The sequence below is a fragment of the Hemicordylus capensis genome, chromosome 5, assembly GCF_027244095.1.
Source record: "Hemicordylus capensis ecotype Gifberg chromosome 5, rHemCap1.1.pri, whole genome shotgun sequence".
Classification (NCBI taxonomy): Eukaryota; Metazoa; Chordata; class Lepidosauria; order Squamata; family Cordylidae; genus Hemicordylus; species Hemicordylus capensis.
The window spans coordinates 57,119,950-57,138,641 of record NC_069661.1 but is presented as its reverse complement, the minus strand read 5'-3'; the positions used below and the strand labels follow the sequence as shown (position 1 = coordinate 57,138,641).

Genomic DNA, 18,692 nt, shown 5'->3' with positions numbered 1-18,692 from the left:
TATTCAGTTAAGTACATACACTTGCTTTATTGATTGCCTATCAATCTTGACTCTAACAAATGCCAAACTAGTTATGATTAATATGTTTATACTTTCTTAAAGTGTCAAATGCAGAAGAGAACTTGGAAATTATTTGTCAAACTATTGGGTTGGGATACACTAGTGGGTCAGGACAATTGGGTCCAACTTTAGATGGGCTGCACCAGTAGTGGCAGCACCACAGTTTTTCATGTTTTGGCAGGGTGAGAAATCTTACAAGTACTATCCCTTTAAAATGTGAAAAAGAGAAAGATGGCAAAAAATGTAAAGGTGGAACCCATACTGCAGGCTGGGGCTTAATTAGAGATGTAAAGCCCGTGGGGTGGGGGGCAGACACTGAAACAGTCATTTTCCTTTTCCCCCTCGACATGGGACCTCAGTCTGGAAAACAAAGAAAAAGTCAGAATTGATCTAAAAGCATATGAGAATGACCCAGTCAGTTCCTGAATGCTCAGGGGCACCTTTTACCAGCTTTGGCTGACAACCAGCAATGCCTCTATTTGGAGAAGCCAGACCCAGCCTCAGTGGAGGTTACTTTCAGACTAGATCACTGTAACAAACTCTCTATGAAGCTGCCTTTGAAGACAGCTCAGAAGCTTCACCTGGTGCAGCTTCCAGAAGCAAGCTGGCTGGAACATGCGGCATCAATTTTATTCCAGCTACTTCAGCTGCCAGTGTGCTTCTGGGCTTAGTTTAAAGTGTTTCTAAGACTTTAAAGTCTTAAATGATCTAGGACCAGAATACCTTAATGACCACCTTCTCCATACAAATCTGCCTGCGCCCTTAGTTCAATCTTGAAGGTCCCGCTGAACTGAATTGGCAGGCACAAGAGACAGTGCCTTCTCAGTGGTGCCACTGAATTATCTCCCTAGGGAGATCAGGCTGGTCCCCTTTCTTTGTGTTTTCAAGATAGAGAGACTTCCTTGTAGGCCTGTACAAAGATTTGGCTTTGCCCCTGAGCATCCAAGAACAACTGACCGGGTCATTCTCATATGCTTTTAGATCCGTTCTGACTGTTTCTTGTTTTCATGTTTTGAACAGCTATCAACAAGCAAGACAGAATGCACTTTAATAACCCATTTTGAAGAAGTTCTCCAGATTTAAGGAAATACAAATAGACTTATATAACTATGTATCGTTATCACATTATTTGCTGTGATTTGTAACAGAGACAGAAATCAATATCTTGAAAGCTGAACATTGTTGGAATCATTTATCTGTTGAATGACAAGAACAAACAAATTTAAATTAAACTCTCAGACTAATGATCTGCTTTTCTTGTCCTAGATTATAAATTACACAAATGTCACAATTCAAGTTATATCCATTGAAAACTGACATCCTTTACTTGCCAGTTGTTTTTACTAATTAGTTTATGAAGCTAACTGCAACTCAATTCATATTATTTCCCCTATGTATTCTTCAATCCAGATCTCTTCTTCTCCAAAACCTTCTTAGAATCCAGCTCATTACTTTTAGGTAAGGAAAACTGAAATACTGCATCCATGCATACCTATATTTGACTTAAATACAAGCCAGCCGTGCAATCTTCCCCTTGTTTGCAGCCTTTAATAACTTAACATCCAACAACAAAGTGCCACAATGCACTATGATAGCTGTATACCTTTCACTGCTGCTGTTAAAGCCAGAAGAGAGAGGCCATGTAATGCTTGTTAGGACAACAGGGGATGAGCTTCCACCTCCAGAATCCCTTTTTGTGCATGTCAGATGCAAGAATACTAATGTAGGCAACAGATAGGGAATATGCAATAAGTGTTCGAGAGTCACTGAAACTAAGCCATATTACTAAGCTTTTGGATTAAAGAAAAGATTGTTGTGGCTCTAGTATGCGGAACAATAATGAAATGAAGACTCATGGAGATCAGAGGCAGTTTAGTAACATACTGAAATGTCCTTGTTTAACTGTTTAATTACAGTTTCAACAGTCAAATTGACACTTGAAACAACCATCAATTATGTCAGTCTAATCTTCCAGTTAAGTGTATTTAGGTCAGTACAATAGAAAACATATCCCTTCATATTTGTTTATTCTTCCTGTGACCAGAAATGCTTACGACCTTCATTTTCCCCATGTGACAACTCTAATCCAAGTGGACATCAATGAGCCGGTTACAGTTATCCCCTTGGTCCAAGAAGCAGCAAGGCAGCTGACTGGATTTACTGAGATCTACTGCAGCAATCATAAACTCGGCAAGTACTTATGGTATAAAGACCATCATATAGCTCTGTCAACCGTATCAGGTGTTACATTTAAGCACTATCAACTTTTAACATCTTTACAGCTATAAAGCTTTTCCTGTGTTTTTCATTTTCTGGCAGCTCTCAGATTCTCTTTGCAATTAAAAAGGTACACCTGGGTCTCTTTTGCATTGTTGTAGTGTTCTCTCAGTTCTTCCAAACTATGTGCTTCACATACCCTATCACTCCAACTGTTTACCTTGACTCTTTCTATAACTAGCTCATGAAATCACTTCTGCTAAAGTGATGCCAATAATTTCTATGTAACATTTCCACATGTATGCCCAAAAGGATCATATGGAAAAGTGATCCCATGAATATCATGATTTAATTTATTCATTCATTAAGTTTATCCTCCAAGGAGCCTAAAGTGGTATACTTGGCTATGTTTGTCCTCACAAGAACCCTGTTCCAACCAATATCTTAACAGCAGCAGAAGTGACTGCTGATACAAGATGTTAAGGCTGATTATAACAGGGAATACCAACCATGAAGCTGCTGGTCATTTCATGCACTTTTTCTGCTTTCTATACTGGCATATAACACTTTTCTTGCAATAAGTATCCAGTTTTACATTTACTGCACTGTATGGAAAGTTATGCCAAAAGCCTTCTTTGTGAAAGTACGGTATATACATTGAGGATACAAAGATTTTAGCACAGTCTGCGAAGAGAAATACTCTCTACTGAAGATAGAATCTCACATTTTTCAAAGTTTTCCAATAATATTGTGTGTTAATTATTCTTATTTCATTTAGTACATCTAAAAGTACACCTAAAGAGGCAGTGGCAGTATGGATTTAAAACACATTAATGTAGAGTAGCCTTTTCACTTGTCTTGGTTTGTGTTGACATATTTACAAGGCAAAGGAAATTTGTACTGCTACAACATATGACACTGTTTCACAGTAGGATAAGAACAATGAAGCAAATTGAACTATCAGTAACAGGATTTCTGCACTGATAAACAGTTTCTAAAGATCATTCATTAATCAATTTGTAAGATGATTACAAATCTCTCTAGCATTCTGAAAACAGAAGGCAAACATGGCCAAAAATGTCAACAGATCCCTTTTTCTTCTACATGTTACAAAAGGACCTGCCTTTTCACCAGAAATTCTCCAGCATCCTCTTGATTCTGAACTGGCAATACAGCATTTAGAAGTCTAATCTGAGGGCAAGGAATCACGTCTGAGTCTTGTTACTACCTTACTGTACACTGCCTCTACCGCCAGTTTCAGGAGTCATAAGACAATGTGATCCATTTTAATTTTGCCTTAATTATCAAATACATTGTTTTTCAAACTGAAGAGCACCTTCAGCAACTGAACACAGTGAGCCCTACATCTCCTTGCATTTGATGCAATGTCCAACATGCATGCAATATACACAATGATTACCTTATCAAAATGTGGGGTGCGGCAGAAAATTGCACATACCAGGCATATTTGCCTAGAGATGTATGTCGATAAAATTTTAGGTATACATCAAAGTATAAAGTTGTATATCACATCTCACACCCACAGCATGTTCTGCTCACACAGTTTCCTGGAAGTGTCAACATACTTAAGGAACATACTTGCATCTACATTCAAATTACTATACATGCACTGAAAAACACAAGACAAAAATTCTAGAATCATGGCAGAAAGCAAGCCTATGATGTGACAACAGTGACAACTCTTTGTTGTTAGATCTACATTTGAGAAAAGCTTTTAGAAACTCAAGAACAAGAAACTAGGAAACTTTAGAATTTTCCAGAAGATAAAGAATCTGGGAGCATCCCTTAAATATGCTTGATAAAAACATCTTACAGACCTGCTATTTGCATAATAGTATTAAAATGTACAGAAACAAGTTGGGACAGGAACCGATTACATTAAGTTCCTCATCTTATGCCTAACAGGTTGTTCCAAAAGCCTACTCCCAATTGCAATAAAGACATGACCACAATGCAGCAATGATCACTCCCTAATTTTACTATGAGCCTAAGTGATTCAGAGGTAGCTCAGACCTTACTCCAAATCCTATCTCAGCCATGGATCCTAATGACAGATCCATTACTTAGAAAGTGTAGACCTGATCAGTGCAGGGTCCGAGACTAGTGGGAATGCCCTGAGTAAATCGCTCTAAGCTTCCCAGGGAAGAGCAATATAAAAATATAACCAACAGAATCACATGCTTGTGTATCTCCACATAACATATTCTCTGTGTGTTCACACCTCTATAAACCTACAAGATGATCATGTGGTTAAGAAAAGGAGAAAATGTTTTCCTTATGTTTCATACTGTCCATTTGTGCCAAAATGGCCATTTGGACGAATGTGTCTTAACAATGCAAATCTTCAGAACACCAGTTATGATAAGTACAAAATCTGAAGTTAAAATATCATGGACACAGTCCAGCAAATGCTCAGGTTTCTTCTAGTGAAGTCAACAGAACTTGAAAGCACTCCTCTGTGGCTAGATTATACTTTGTATTATTTACTATTTATTAAAATGTCAGGAATATAACTACTTAGCAGCAGCTGCATCCCCCCACCCAGAGTTGTTTCTTTAACATATATTTTCAAACAATACTAGCTAATGTATGCGAGAATATATTATTAGCAGAAAAAGTTATCCTTTCTATGTGGTTCCAGTTACTAGTCCTGTACCTTAGTGCTATCAATCCAAATGACAACAATACTCTACCATATCTTCAAAAGCAAATGAACCAACATGCTGCTGGTTCAGAACAGATATTCAGCGGGGAAATCTATCTGCTTTTATGCTTAAGCAGATAATATCATGCATCCTCGACCAATAGTTAAAAGATCTGTATTTTCAGTTCTCTACTTTGCAGGTAATTTTTTTTTTTTACAATCAATGATTTTAAAAGGACTAAACCAGACTAAACCAGCATGAGGCTGATCAACTTTCTGTACTGAAATGCAGGACTTAACCTGCATTTAAGTTTCACACAGATTCTAAAAATGGAAACACACTTCACTTTCTAAAGTTAACACCCAAGTAGAGAGAAAGTTTAACTGACATTTGGAAAAACTGGGCCAGACTGGGACTATTTTACAGTAGCTAAAAACAAGACTTTAACAACTAGGAAAGCACACACAACTGTTCCTCATTGAACTCATTCTCTTTAGAAGGCTGCGGTTCTCCAGGAATTTGAAGCAGCTTGAGGTAACTGAAACTATACAGGTTTCACGAAGTGTCTGCTAAAGCAGTTTTGGAAATATCCTGAGCTTACAGTAAGGAAAAACTAGGACCTCGGGGGTTGAACGTTAGTGCTCCATTAAATGGAAGCACTGTATGAGCCCCCTTCTCTCTCAAGCAATCCCGCCCCCCGCATCTCATAGTCTCCTACGTGAATGAGAACAGACAAGAAGCGAGGACTGAAAAGTTACAAGCCCCAGTGCCGTTTCCTTGCCACGCAACTTTTCTTCGCACAAGGAGCGTACGTGCCTTGCTTTCAATTCAGCCGCCTTCCCAAGAGAGACACCACTTCCACGCTGGAAGGTTCAAGAGGCTCTGGAGGAAGGAATGCCCGGTACGTTCCACAGGCGGTTCTGGAACAAGGAGCATTGCTCGGCCCGGGAGCCCCGCGGGTGGAAGGGGCGTCTGTCAGCGCGGCTTCGCTCACTGCCGCCAAGGAAGTGCAGCGCTGGGGCTGGCGGGCATTCCGGTCCCGCTCCCGCCGGCCTCTTTAAAGCGGAGGAAAGTGGGGGGGAGAGAGATGGCTTTTCGCTCGGGAGAGCAAGCGAGCCACCACCGGGGGCCCAGTTTCGGAGGAAAGCGAGAGCGCGGAGGTCCCTCATACCGACTCCCTCCCGGGCGAGCAGGCTCCGCCACGGAGCGGCCTGCCGCTCTCCTTTACTCACCAGGATGCGCTTGAAGAGCGCGTTTTCCTTGGGCGGAAGGCTCACCGACGGCATTGTCTCTGCTGCTACTGCTCCCTACGGCCGCCGCCACCACCGCCGCGCCGCCTCTCCTCGCCGCTGCGAGCTCCGGGTCAGTGGACCAGGTCCCTTCCGCCGCGGCTCAATCACCGCTGCTGTTGCCGCCGCCGCCGCCGCCCGGGAGGAGCTCCCCGCCAGGCCGCCGCCGCCGCCACCACCACCTCCAGCAGACTCTGGTTTGCTACTCCGCTAATACTATTTCTCTGTCTCCGGCTCTGCGCGGCCTCTCCCAGCCGCCCTGCCTGAGCCCGGTTACCCCTGACCCCGCGGCAAGCCCCAGGCGGCCGGCGGTTCACGTGGTAACTGAGTAGGCCGGAGAGAGGAGGCGCCGCCAAAATGGCCGCCACTGAGGGCTTCCCCAGCCGGGTCACCAAACCTGGTGCGCATGCGCCTTGACCCCATTTCCCCCTCCCCGGTCTACTCCTGGGCTCGCTAGAAAGCAAGTCGGAAGCTTGGCGCAGCGTCCTTCGAGGATGCTGAGCAATGTGCTGTGCACGCATCGCGCTTGCGCGGAGAGAAGAGCCTTGCTCTGTGTGTGTGGTGTTCAAAATTCAAATAGAGTGATCATTGTGACTGCTCGTTGTGACAGCAGAAATGGTTCCAACTACTGCACCCTAAACCCTAATCCAAAACTGACCCTGGTAGTAGTTCATTTATTCCGTTCCATGCCTATTGTTATATCAGACGCCAATGCTCTTCTTCCATGAGTTAATACTGAAAACTGGTATGGTAAACTTGAGGACAATGGTTTTTCCCGTGACACTCTTATGGATGCAAAAGCTGGACTTTGAAGAAGCAAGATAGAAAAAGTATTGAGGCTTTTGAACTTTGGTGTTGGAGAAGACTTTTGAGGATACCATGGACAGCCAGGAAAACAAACAAATGGATCATAGAACAAATCAATCTAGAATTTTCACTCAAAGCATAAATGACCAAGCTCAAACTATCATACTTTGGACACATGTGAAAACCCTGCTCCCTTGAGAAGTCCATGATGCTGGGAAAAGTTGAAGGAAAGAGACAAGAAAAAAATGACCAGCAGCAAGGTGGATGGACTCGATTAGGACAACAATGAATGCACCACTGAGAGACCTTAAAGGCCATGTTGAAGACAGATCACCCTGGAGAGAATCTATGTGGTCGCTAAGAGTCGACACCGACTTGACAGCACTTAATCAATCAGTCAAACAAACTTGAGGTATTGCTGGGATGTAATTGAAAAGAGGTCACCTTAAGTGGTGCAGTTGGGAAATGCTTGACTAACAAGCAGAAGGTTGCTGGTTTGAATCCCTGCTGGTACTATATCTGGCAGCAGCGATATAGGAAGATGCTGAAAGGCATCATCTCAACTGCGCGGGAGGAGGCAATGGGTAAACCCCTCCTGTATTCTACCAAAGAAAACCACTGGGCTTTGTGGGCACCAGGAGTCAAAATCAACTTGACGGCACACTTTACCTCTAATTGAAAAGAGCCCTGCTACATAGACCAAAGGTCCTACATCCTGTTCCTGATGGGCTACATATTTGTAGGGAGCCCCCAAGCAACTGTCCTCCAGTGTTCTTTCTCTCTAATTTTTTTCATTGGTGTGCGGAATGAGTTTTGTTCTGGGAGGCAGTATCAAGGCAGTGTGTGCACATGTGCATTTGGAATGGGGCCTTCTTGATTCAACCTGAGCAGAAATTAACTGAGCGGACATAAAAAAAAACTTGTGAACACTGCTGTCCTCCCTCTCTTCTGCCCCGCTTCCCCCGCCCCATGGTAGCTGCTATTTTACTTCTGAAGGTTCTATAGTTCTCATGGCTAATAACTGTTGATAGACTGAATGTGTCTAATCCTCTTTTAAATCCTGTCTAAGCTAGTAGCTATCGCCATGTGCTTAGAGAATTTCGTAAAGAAACTATGAAGTACTTTGTCTTGTCTGTGCTGACTTCCTGTTCCTCTTTCACCATAAATGCAAATATCAAGTTGTGCTTCCACACCTGCACTGCCTGCCTGCAATACGAAGTTCAAAACACTGGAAGAACCAGCTGTGCCACAGCATTCTTGCAACAGTAGAGATGCTGTTTGGTGTCCAGCCCATCTCTTTTGATTTCTTGGAGGTATTAGGAAACAATAAATTGGTTCAAGGAGGTGTTAAATTGTTTTCAGATAAGCAGTGTTCAAATTGTGAGAATCATGAGGTTAAATAGGCCAGCTATCAGCAGGCCTCTGAAATCTGACAGCTGACAGATGTGCTTCCTATTCTGAGATGAATACATCTTTGCTTTTTAATTAAATTAGTTGAGATTTAAATTAGTTAGTTAACCTTTCAGACCTCATTCATGCATATGAATCTGCCAGGGCTCTCAGTTTGTCTCAGGCCCTGCTCATGGCCCTGCCACTAACAGAGATCGGGTACTAGAGACAGGGCCTTTTCATTTGTGGCCCCTTGGCTTTGGAAGGCCCTCCCTGAAGAGCTTCACCATGCTCCCTCCCTCAGTGTTTTTAAAACAACAACTAAAGACACACTTTTTTTAAGGAGGCTTTTTAATGCTTCATCTTTGGTTATATCTAGTAGGTTTTTAGTTTTTATAATTTTCAGTTTTTAGCTTTTAAAATAACTTTTAATTTGAACTTGATAAATAATAAATTAAGGTATCGGATACATGAGTAAGGTAAGAAAGACCTACAGACACTGAGTATCTGTGTCTGTTGGAGTGGTTCCCCAAACTTTTTTTGACCCCAATCTTGACCCTCCAGAGTTTCAGTGGAGGGAGGTGGGTGGTCTGTGTGGCTCGATTTGCATTGCCTTACTCATTATGTAACAGGTGCATGAACAGGTGCACTCCTAGTACTGGCAGACCCATTCAAGCTTCAGGCTATTACAAAGTCTGAGATAATGAAGACTGGAAGACACAAGTACCCAATTTTTACTTATGAAAACCCTTCTAGTGCAACAACTTCATTTACAAACTTGAAAACACTGTTTGGAACCATGAAAAATTAGATATTTCCCTGCTAGTATCTATATATTTAATCCTCCTGAGTGCGCTTTTAGAATGTGCATCCCGGCACCCAGATGACTGGCTGGGCGGCGGAGGCACCTGATAGGCTGAGGTGCACCCAGGAGGATTGGTTGTCATGATGGCCAGACCGTCCCGGGTAAGGGGGAGGAGGCGGTGGCGGGGGCAAAGCCTGGCTTGGCCGAGGGTAAGGGGGTGAGTGGGAAACGGGTGGCGGGGCGCAGCCCCGGAACCCATTGGAGGCTGGGGCGGGAGGGAAACAAGAAGCAGGACTTTTCTGTTCGCCACCCGGGAGGAGGAATGGTGGCAGCAGGGCCTTTTTCAGCCACCGGGCACCCGGTAAGGATGGCCTGTGGCGGCGGTGAGCTCTGGCCAAAAATGGCCGCCCGCCGCCTGATGAGGTAAAATTCTCAGTGCGGGTGGGGGCGGGAGGAGGGGAGGGTGGGCAGGAGGGGAGGGTGGGCAGGAGGGAAAGGGAGGGCAGGAGAGAGTGGGGCAGGCGGGCGAGAGTGGGGAGGGTGGGCGAGAGTGGGTGGGTGGGAAAGGGGTGGGTGGGCGGGGGAGAGCGGCCGAGAGTGGGGCAGGTGGGGAGGGCGGGCGAGAGTGGCGTGGGCGGGGGGAGTGGGGACGAGAGGGAGCGGAGGAGGGGGTGGGTGGGCGGGGGAGGGCAGGCGAGAGGGGTGGGGAGGGCGGGGGTGGGCGGGTGAGAGTGGGGAGGGCGGGGGAGGGCAGGCGAGAGTGGGGTGGGCGGGAGTGGGGCGGGCGGGGAAGGCAGGCGAGAGTGGGGCGGGCGGGGGAGGTGAGCGGGAGTGGGGCGGGCGGGGAAGGCAGGCGGTGGGGCGGGCGGGGGAGGGAGCACAAGAGAGAGTAGGGCAGGAGAGGGAGGGAGGGAGGGAGTGAGGGCAAGAGAGAGTGGGGCAGGAAGGGGAGGGAGGGCAAGAGAGTGTAGGGCAGGGGGAGGGGGAGAGTGGGGCAGGAGGGAGGGGGGAACAGCCGGCCCCAAAGAGTGCACAAATGGTCTGTGCGGGTCGCCTAGTCATGATTATTTTAAAGTTGCTCTCGTTACTGTTGGCACAGCAGCAAAACAGTTAAAAAAAAAAAAAGCTTTTAAAACTACAGTTCCTGCTTGTCTGCCGGCCAAATTGCCACTAGATGGCGCGCTTACCGCCCAAGCCGACCGTGCTCATCACATTTATAGTCCATCCCTTTGATTGGTTGGCTCTGTCGCTCTAGGAACCGTAGAAAAGGCATTCAAGATGGCGGCGACCTTACAGGCTGCCGGGCGCTTTCTGCAGTTGTCTGGAAGAAACCTGACCACGAGTGAGTCCCATAGGCTTGTTATCATTGCCTAATCTGTGCGAGGGAAAGGAAGGGGCTTCTTCTCCGTGAGGCGTCCCCTTTCGGTTCCCACTTTCCTCCGCTGTTGTTGCGTGAACGTGTGAGTCTTGTACCCGAGTCTCCTGCCTGTAACCTTCGCCTTCTGTCTTTTCCCCTAGTCCCAACAGTGCCTTGTTTTCTTCGTTGTTGAAGTCGCTGTGCTTAGTACAAGGCCCTGGTCGTCGTTAGTCGCTCCCCGTAAAGTTCCTTTAAAGCGGAGCGGTATCAGCACCGTCGCTTTTCTTTTGATGCAGGCTCGGATAAAGAAGCGTAGCTGGGAAAATATTCTTATAGAATTGAATGGGCTTTGGTGGACCATGGTTAGTTATGCAGTGTTTCGCAAAAGCTGATTTCTAGTCAACTTTCGCTTCGTTGATGAAAAATTTTAAGCGGGATTTTCTTAGCTTTCTTGGGCGGTTTTTCAAGCCAAGTTCTGGGTTACCCACGAGTATACCCCTTGGGTTCTGGTAGCCGTTGTTGTTTCGTTTTTCTCTTGTCTCTCAAGAGCTGTGGGGCCGTGTTCTTTGAACCCTTCTGCTCAATTATAGCTACATCCCTGGCCAGAAGCCAACTGAGACCTGGATCGTTTAATTCGGTAAAGGCAGAGAGGTGCACCTAGGTAATCTTTGTTTAACAGTTTATTACTTTATTTGACCAAGTTCACTTTTGTAACTTATGTTTTGCTGGTCGAATGACCGTAACAATAAAAATTTGATTTTGATTTGATTTGGTAGTTTTGGAGTCTAGACCTAAAAACCTTTGGAGGGTCTTCCTCCGCCTTGTTGGAGCCCCCCCACCCCCAAGTTACACCTCATCACCCTCCACACACACCTGACACATGCAGTATTTTTAACACATGGGTTCTTGAGGAGACAAACAGCAACTGAACTGAATGTAAGAATATACAAAAGATCTATTTTATTTTATTTATTTATTTATTACATTTATAAACTGCCCCATCCAGAGGCTCTGGGCGGTGTACAATATTATGAATATTATGCAAATATTCATTAGCAGAAACATTTCAACACACAACTTAACATATTCCCATCTCACATATTTCTTTCCCCACTCCCTCCCTCTGTTTCTAAAGCACCTGGCACAGGTCACAATCGCACACTGCTCCCCGTGCAGCTCACACAAGCTTTTTGATGTCCGCTCAGTTAATTTTAGATCTTGCTCAGATTGAATCAGGAAGGTCCCATTCTGAATACATGTGCACACAGACTGTCTTGATACTGTTGCCCAGAGCAAAACTCATCGCGTGCACATATTAAAAAAGAAATAGAGAGAACACAGGTGTGGAGGCCCTGGATTTCAGCTCCGAAGTCCAGGTATAAATGCACCTCTGTTTATGCTGGCTAAAACATCATTTATTAAATATGTTCCTGTATACATGGAAAAAATTAAGTGGCAAAAGTACTTGTTGTAAAGAAATGTTCCACATGTTGAATAAACAAATACCATCAGAAAACAAGGTGCCAACCCTAGTATCAAGGCAACAATCATTCTTCATGTTATTCACAGACCTTAATTTCTTCCCAAGTTGGGAGGAACAATAATTTGTTGTTTCATGTCACAATATACTCCAAGAATTTTGGAGATTTCCCTACTGCAGATTTCCCTACTTTTATTATTTTAAAAACACAGTTCCATGATTGCCACTCCTTTTTACTGATAAGTCAGCAGCACACACCAAGTACAGTTGGTGTACCCAAGGGCTCCTGGGTGAAGAGGGTGGTATCTTCTGTCTAGTCTAGAAAACCAATAGTCCAATCCTATGCATTTAGGCACCCCTAACATTGGATAGGATGCCCTGCAAAAAGTGTGGGGTGGTAGTGGACCACCCCACACTTTGGACATGGAACAATAATGCAGTCTGTGGGGTATTTGTTCCGGGCACTTGACCCCCCACACCCAGACTGCCAGCGTTGTGTGCTGTAGGGGAGAAGAGCTGCAACCAAAACTGAGCTTGGTTTCCCACGTGTGGTGGGAGCAGAGCAAGGCGAGTTGCTCACATGTGTGCCATGTGTCTCAGCCCCTGCAGGGCCCTGTGGTTTTTTTTAATCCAATTCTCTGCGCCGCCTTCCTTTGTCACTCACCTGTGGAAGCAGCCTTCGCTTGCTTCCAAGGTGAAGTTAATCCTGGTGCTCTGGGAGTGAACAGCAGCAGCGCTTGGGAGATATTCAATCTGGAAGGCACTATAGCAAAGAGCAAAAGGAGAAGGAGCCAGAGCAGTGCCCAAGGTGGAGGGGCTGTTGGCGCCATACTGCCCCGAAGACCTGAGGACAGCTTCTCCTGGCCAAGGGAAAGCAGTGTGCCACCGCTACCCTGGGGACTGAGGCGCAGTTCTTCAAGTAAGCACATGCCCTGAAACTGACTCACTCCGAGGCCTTACTGAGCCAAAAGAAAGGGAAGCTGTGGCCACAGCAGCAGTTGCTGCTCCTTCACTCGCCTCCTCACAGCCTGCATGAGGCAGGCAGGTGGGAGAAAGGGGCTGGGGCGTGCATGCAGCCAGGCAGCTGCCCACCCCTAAGCAGCAGTCAGGATCTCTGCCAAGCTGTCCTCTCACTCGGGCTTTGTCGTGGCGGAACACACAGAGGCCGCTAGTAGTGGAGCCCCCCCCACATTTGGGAGAGGGATCCATCTTATTTATGTATTATTTGTCTGTGTAAACCACCCTGAGCCATTTTTGCAAGGGCGGTATAGAAATCGAATAAAAATAGTAATCCTGTTCCCACACACTACTGTGGCGGCGGCAGCCTGCGCAGATGGCCGGTGCCGGCACTACTGGCGCAGTTGCTGGGGTGGCTGTGGGCAACTGCTGCCATCATTTTATTTATTTATTTATTTATGTTTACATTTTTATATCCCACTCTTCCTCCAAGGAGCCCAGAGCAATGTAATATATTCTTAGGTTTCTCCTCACAACAACCCTGTGAAGTAGGTTAGGCTGAGAGAGAAGTGACTGGCCCAGAGGGGAGTGTTTGGAGGGCCCCCAGGCAGCGGAGGACTGGGCCAGATCCCCATGGGCTGGTCCTTAGAGCATCTCTGGGTAAAGGTAAAGTGTGCCATCAAGTCGGTGTCGACTCCTGGAGATCACAGAGCCCTGTGGTTGTCTTTGGTAGAATACGGGGGGGGGGGGGCGTTTACCATTGCCATCTCCCGCACAGTATAAGATGATGCCTTTCAGCATCTTCCTATATCACTACTGCCCAATCTAGGTATCTGCCCAACAGGGTGGATTTGATTTAAATCAAGCTGATTTCAATCACGATTTAAATCACTAGCAGGGTGGATAAAAATTAAAAAAAAATCCGATTTAAATCAAAAAAATCCGATTTAAATTTAAAAAATCTGATTTTTTTTATTTAAATTTGATTTTTTTTATTTAAATCGGATTTTTTTGATTTTTATCCACCCTGCTAGTGATTTAAATCGTGATTTAAATCAGTTTGATTTAAATCAAATCCACCCTGCTGCCCAATCATAGTCTGGGAAACATACCAGCGGGAATTCGAACTGGCAAGCTCTGGCTTGCTAATCAAGTCATTTCTCTGCTGCACCATTAATTCAGTAACATGTTCTTTAAGTGGTTTAGCAATAAGATGTGTTCTTTGCATGTAGACTGAATCCCTGGTATCTGCGTTTTAAAATGGAAGGATCTTGGTTAATAGGACTGTCTGGGAAGGATGACTGCCTGAGATCATGGAGCACCTCTGTCATTTGGAGTAGATGGAAATGGGATGAACCCATTGTCTGACTTAATAAAATGTAACCATATATGTTTATATTGCTTATATCCCAGCTAAATCTGTTTTGATGCATCTTGAATCCATTATTGCCTGTGGTAAATAGACAATCCTGTAATCCATCATGATGTCCTCTTTTGTTTGCCTTCCAACCAGATGCCATGAATAGCAGCTCTTGTTTTGCTTTTGAGGACCTCTTCTCTGATGGATAACATGTTCCCTTGCTTCTTGCTTTCCTTCATTCCTTGTCTTATTTCTTTTAATTTTAATCTATCTTTCTTCTGTGCTGAAACTCAAAAATAGCTGTATGGCATTCACAAGTTGTCACCCATCCAGGCATTGGACAGATGTAGACCTGCTTAGCTTGAGCAAGATAGTTATATTTCTTGCCCTTATACCATGTTCTGATAGTGACTTGCATGGATACTTAGAAATGTATAATATATGTACATTTGTACAAATGTACACTATATGTACAAAGTGACCTTTAAAACATTTGTAATGGATCAGGTTTGGGTTTGATTGAATTAAGAAAAAATGAGGTAGTATATCTTGGTCTATAAAATGACCAGAGGTTTCATATCCTATGAAATAGGATTTGACTTGTTTCCTAACAGATTGGCTTTAAAAAATCTAGCCTTCACAATCACTATGGCTCAAACAGAGAAATAACTTCAACAGGAAATAGAATTAGGAAGAAGGGTGACTAGATCAAATTTTTATTGATTGGAATATGGCTAGACCTTGGGGAACAACTGGAACTGTGTTTATCTTAATAAGGCATTGAAATAGCTGAGAAGCTTATTACTGGCCTATTTATAGCTTTGTGCTTAAAAGCTTCTCTGTCTTCTTCCTGTTGTTGATCACCCTCTTAGATAAAATGTTTAAAATGTAAAATCCACTTCCAAAAATCCTGTTGCATACTATTACAGGTGAAACTCAAAAAATTAGAATATCGTGCAAAAGTTCACTAATTTCAGTAATGCAAATTAAAAGGTGAAACTGATATATGAGATAGACGCATTACATGCAAAGCGAGATAAGTCAAGCCTTAATTTGTTATAATAGTGATGATCATGGCGTACAGCTCATGAGAACCCCAAATCCACAATCCCAGAAAATTTGAATATTGTGAAAAGTTTCAACAGTCTAGGCTCCAGGTGTCCCACTCCAATCAGCTAATCAATCCATAACACCTGCAAAGGATTCCTGAGCCTTTAAATGGTCTCTCAGTCTGGTTCATTAGGAATCACAATCATGGGAAAGACTGCTGACTTGACAGTTGTGCAGAAAACCATCATTGACACCCTCCATAAGGAGGGAAAGCCTCAAAAGGTAATTGCAAAAGAAGTTGGATGTTCCCAAAGTGCTGTATCAAAGCACATTAATAGAAAGTGATGTGGAAGGGAAAAGTGTGAAAGAAAAAGGTGCACAAGCAGCAGGGATGACCGCAGCCTGGAGAGGATTGTCAGGAAAAGGCGATTCAAAAGTGTTGGGGACTTTCACAAGGAGTGGACTGAGGCTGGAGTCAGTGCATCAAGAGCCACCACACACAGACGGATCCTGGACATGGGCTTCAAATGTCATATTCCTCTTGTCAAGCCACTCCTGAACAACAAACAAAGTCAGAAGCGTCTTACCTGGGCTCAAGAAAAAAAGAACTAGTCTGTTGCTCAGTGGTCCAAAGTCCTCTTTTCTGATGAGAGCAACTTTTGCATCTGATTTGGAAACCAAGGACCCAGAGTCTGGAGGAAGAATGGAGAGGCACACAATGCAAGATGCTTGAAGTCCAGTGTGAAGTTTCCACAGTCTGTGTTGATTTGGGGAGCCATGTCATCTGCTGGTGTTGGTCCACTGTGCTTCATTAAGTCCAGGGTCAACGCAGCTGTCTATCAGGAGATTTTGGAGCACTTCATGCTTCCTTCCGCAGATGAGCTGTATGGGGATGCTGACTTCATTTTCCAGCAGGACTTGGCACCTGCCAACACTGCCAAAAGTACCAAAACCTGGCTCAATGACCATGGGATTACTGTGCTTGATTGGCCAGCAAACTCGCCTGACCTGAACCCCATAGAGAATCTATGGGGCATTGCCAAGAGAAGGATGAGAGACATGAGACCAAACAATGCAGAAGAGCTGAAGGCCGTTATTGAAGCATCCTGGTCTTCCATAACACCTCAGCAGTGCCACAGGCTGATAGCATCCATGCCACGCCGCATTGAGGCAGTAATTGCTGCAAAAGGGGCCCAAACCAAGTACTGAATACATATGCATGCTTATACTTTTCAGAGGTCCGATATTGTTCTATTTACAATCCTTGTTTTATTGGTTTCATGTAATATTCTAATTTTCTGGGATTGTGGATTTGGGATTCTCATGAGCTGTACGCCATGATCATCACAATTATAACAAATTAAGGCTTGACTTATCTCGCTTTGCATGTAATGTGTCTGTCTCATATATCAGTTTCACCTTTTAGTTTGCATTACTGAAATTAATGGACTTTTGCACGATATTCTAATTTTTCGAGTTTCACCTGTATTCCTTGGCCTGTAATAGAGAGGAATCTGCTATGTGATGCTTTACAAAGTACTCTCTTCTGTACTGCTTCACAACTAAGACTTTTTTATCACCTATTATCTGACTTTCCCCAGTTTTCCCTTCTCATTAGTTCCATGTGTTCAAGTAGTGGTTGTGGAATTCTTCTTCTTAAAAAATACTTGTACTGGTTAAAATGGTTTTCACTGCAGCATAGATATTCCTTCCTTTAATCTGCATCAGGTGGAAGCATGCGTTTAGAACAAATAGGGGGAACAACCCTTCATTGAACTAACACATGTTTGTAAACTTGTATGTTCTAGCACAATCTCGTTCTGCATTCATTGCAAGAAAGCATGATCCAAACAATCCTAACTGGTTGAGAGTTGGACTGGCTTTTGGTGCCTCTGCAGCAATATGGGCAATGGTAAGAATTATCTATGATAAATGTAACAGTTTATTAGAAACACTGTAAATTTAAGTATTCTTTAGTCACTTTCCTTGATAAAGGAAATGTGAATATTTGTGCTTGGCTCCTTTTCTCACAGGAGTCCTAAGCAACCACTTACATGCAAGCTGTTCCATGGAAATAGAAATTTGTGCAGAATTGGAAGCATGCTATATACAACCCCTTTAACACATTGAGAGAAGTGAACCCTCTAATCTTGCTACAGCTTTTCAAACCAAGAGTTAAAAATCTATATTGTAATTCTAAATATATTTGTCTAGGCACAACTCGAGTGACATTGGGAAAGGAATGCTGATGCAAATGTATTAGGAACATAGGAAACTGCCATATACTGAGTCAGACCATTGGTCCATCTAGTTCAGTATTGCCTATACAGACTGGCAGCAGCTTCTTCAGGGTTGCAGGCAGGAGTCTCTCTCAGCCCTATCTTGGAGATGCCAGGGAGGGAACTTGGAACATTCTGCATGCAAGCATGCAGGTACTCTTCCCAGAGCAGCCCCATCCCCAAGGGCATCTTAAAGTGCTCACATATAGTCTCCATTAAAATGCAACCAGGGCAGGCTCTGCTTAGTAAAGGGGGCAATTCATGCTTGCTACCACAAGACCAGCTCTTGATTCTTGATTCTGCTGGACAGATAGTGAGTTTGCTATCTAAAGAGAATTAAGTTTCAGTCATCTAAGGATAATTGACAGCTGATTATTTGGATGCCACATGAATTGGATAGATCTGCTTATTTTATTCATTCATTGAATTTTTAGGCCTTTCAATGCCAGTCTGTTTTGCTACTTTAGATCTAGTGGAACCTCAAAAGTATGAGAACAATAGAAGCTTTCAAAGACCTTAATCTATATATTTTTTTCTCAAAAATAATAGTTATTCTTGAATATATGATTAATCAAATAACTCTTGGTCACATCTTGTTGGCAAAGCTACTGAGAGATTTGAGTTTCTGAAATAACTGTAAGTTATTTCAGTCAGTAGGCCTTTTTTTAAAGCAAGTATGTTGTCTTTCAGATCTACAAGGAGCATAATGATGACATAGCAGAATATGAAAGGAGGAAAGCAGAGCGAGGATTGTAGTGGTGGTCTCAATGGTTAGTATACAAATGAAACTATATGCTTTGCTTATTTTTAGTACAAATTGTTCCTATTAGTATAAGATTTAATAACATTTGTTTCCTTTAAATACAGTAGGCACCATAGAAATGTTTCTCTTCTGGCTTTGTATCCTAAGGACTGGTCTAAAAATATTAATTTTATGCTACTTTTAAAAAGTAGCATAACATACTATGGGTAGTAT

General features: G+C 43.8%; 1 protein-coding gene and 1 long non-coding RNA gene across 2 annotated transcripts in view; one reads left to right on the top strand and one right to left on the bottom strand.

Annotated features, from left to right (window-relative positions):
* The window catches only part of NAA15 (N-alpha-acetyltransferase 15, NatA auxiliary subunit), a 55,742-nt gene extending 49,093 nt beyond the window's left edge, over positions 1–6,649 (bottom strand). Inside the window, exon 1 of the mRNA XM_053253871.1 lies at positions 6,176–6,649. Within this exon, the coding sequence (XP_053109846.1) occupies positions 6,176–6,229 (54 nt within the window). The 5' untranslated portion in view covers positions 6,230–6,649. The remainder of the gene's footprint in view (positions 1–6,175) is intronic.
* Positions 6,650–10,556: 3,907 nt separating this feature from the next.
* LOC128326655 (uncharacterized) lies at positions 10,557–18,436 on the top strand. Its single transcript, XR_008308172.1, has 3 exons — positions 10,557–10,693; positions 17,246–17,349; positions 18,407–18,436. It is a non-coding gene; the product is annotated as an uncharacterized LOC128326655 (long non-coding RNA).
* Positions 18,437–18,692: the final 256 nt, after the last annotated feature.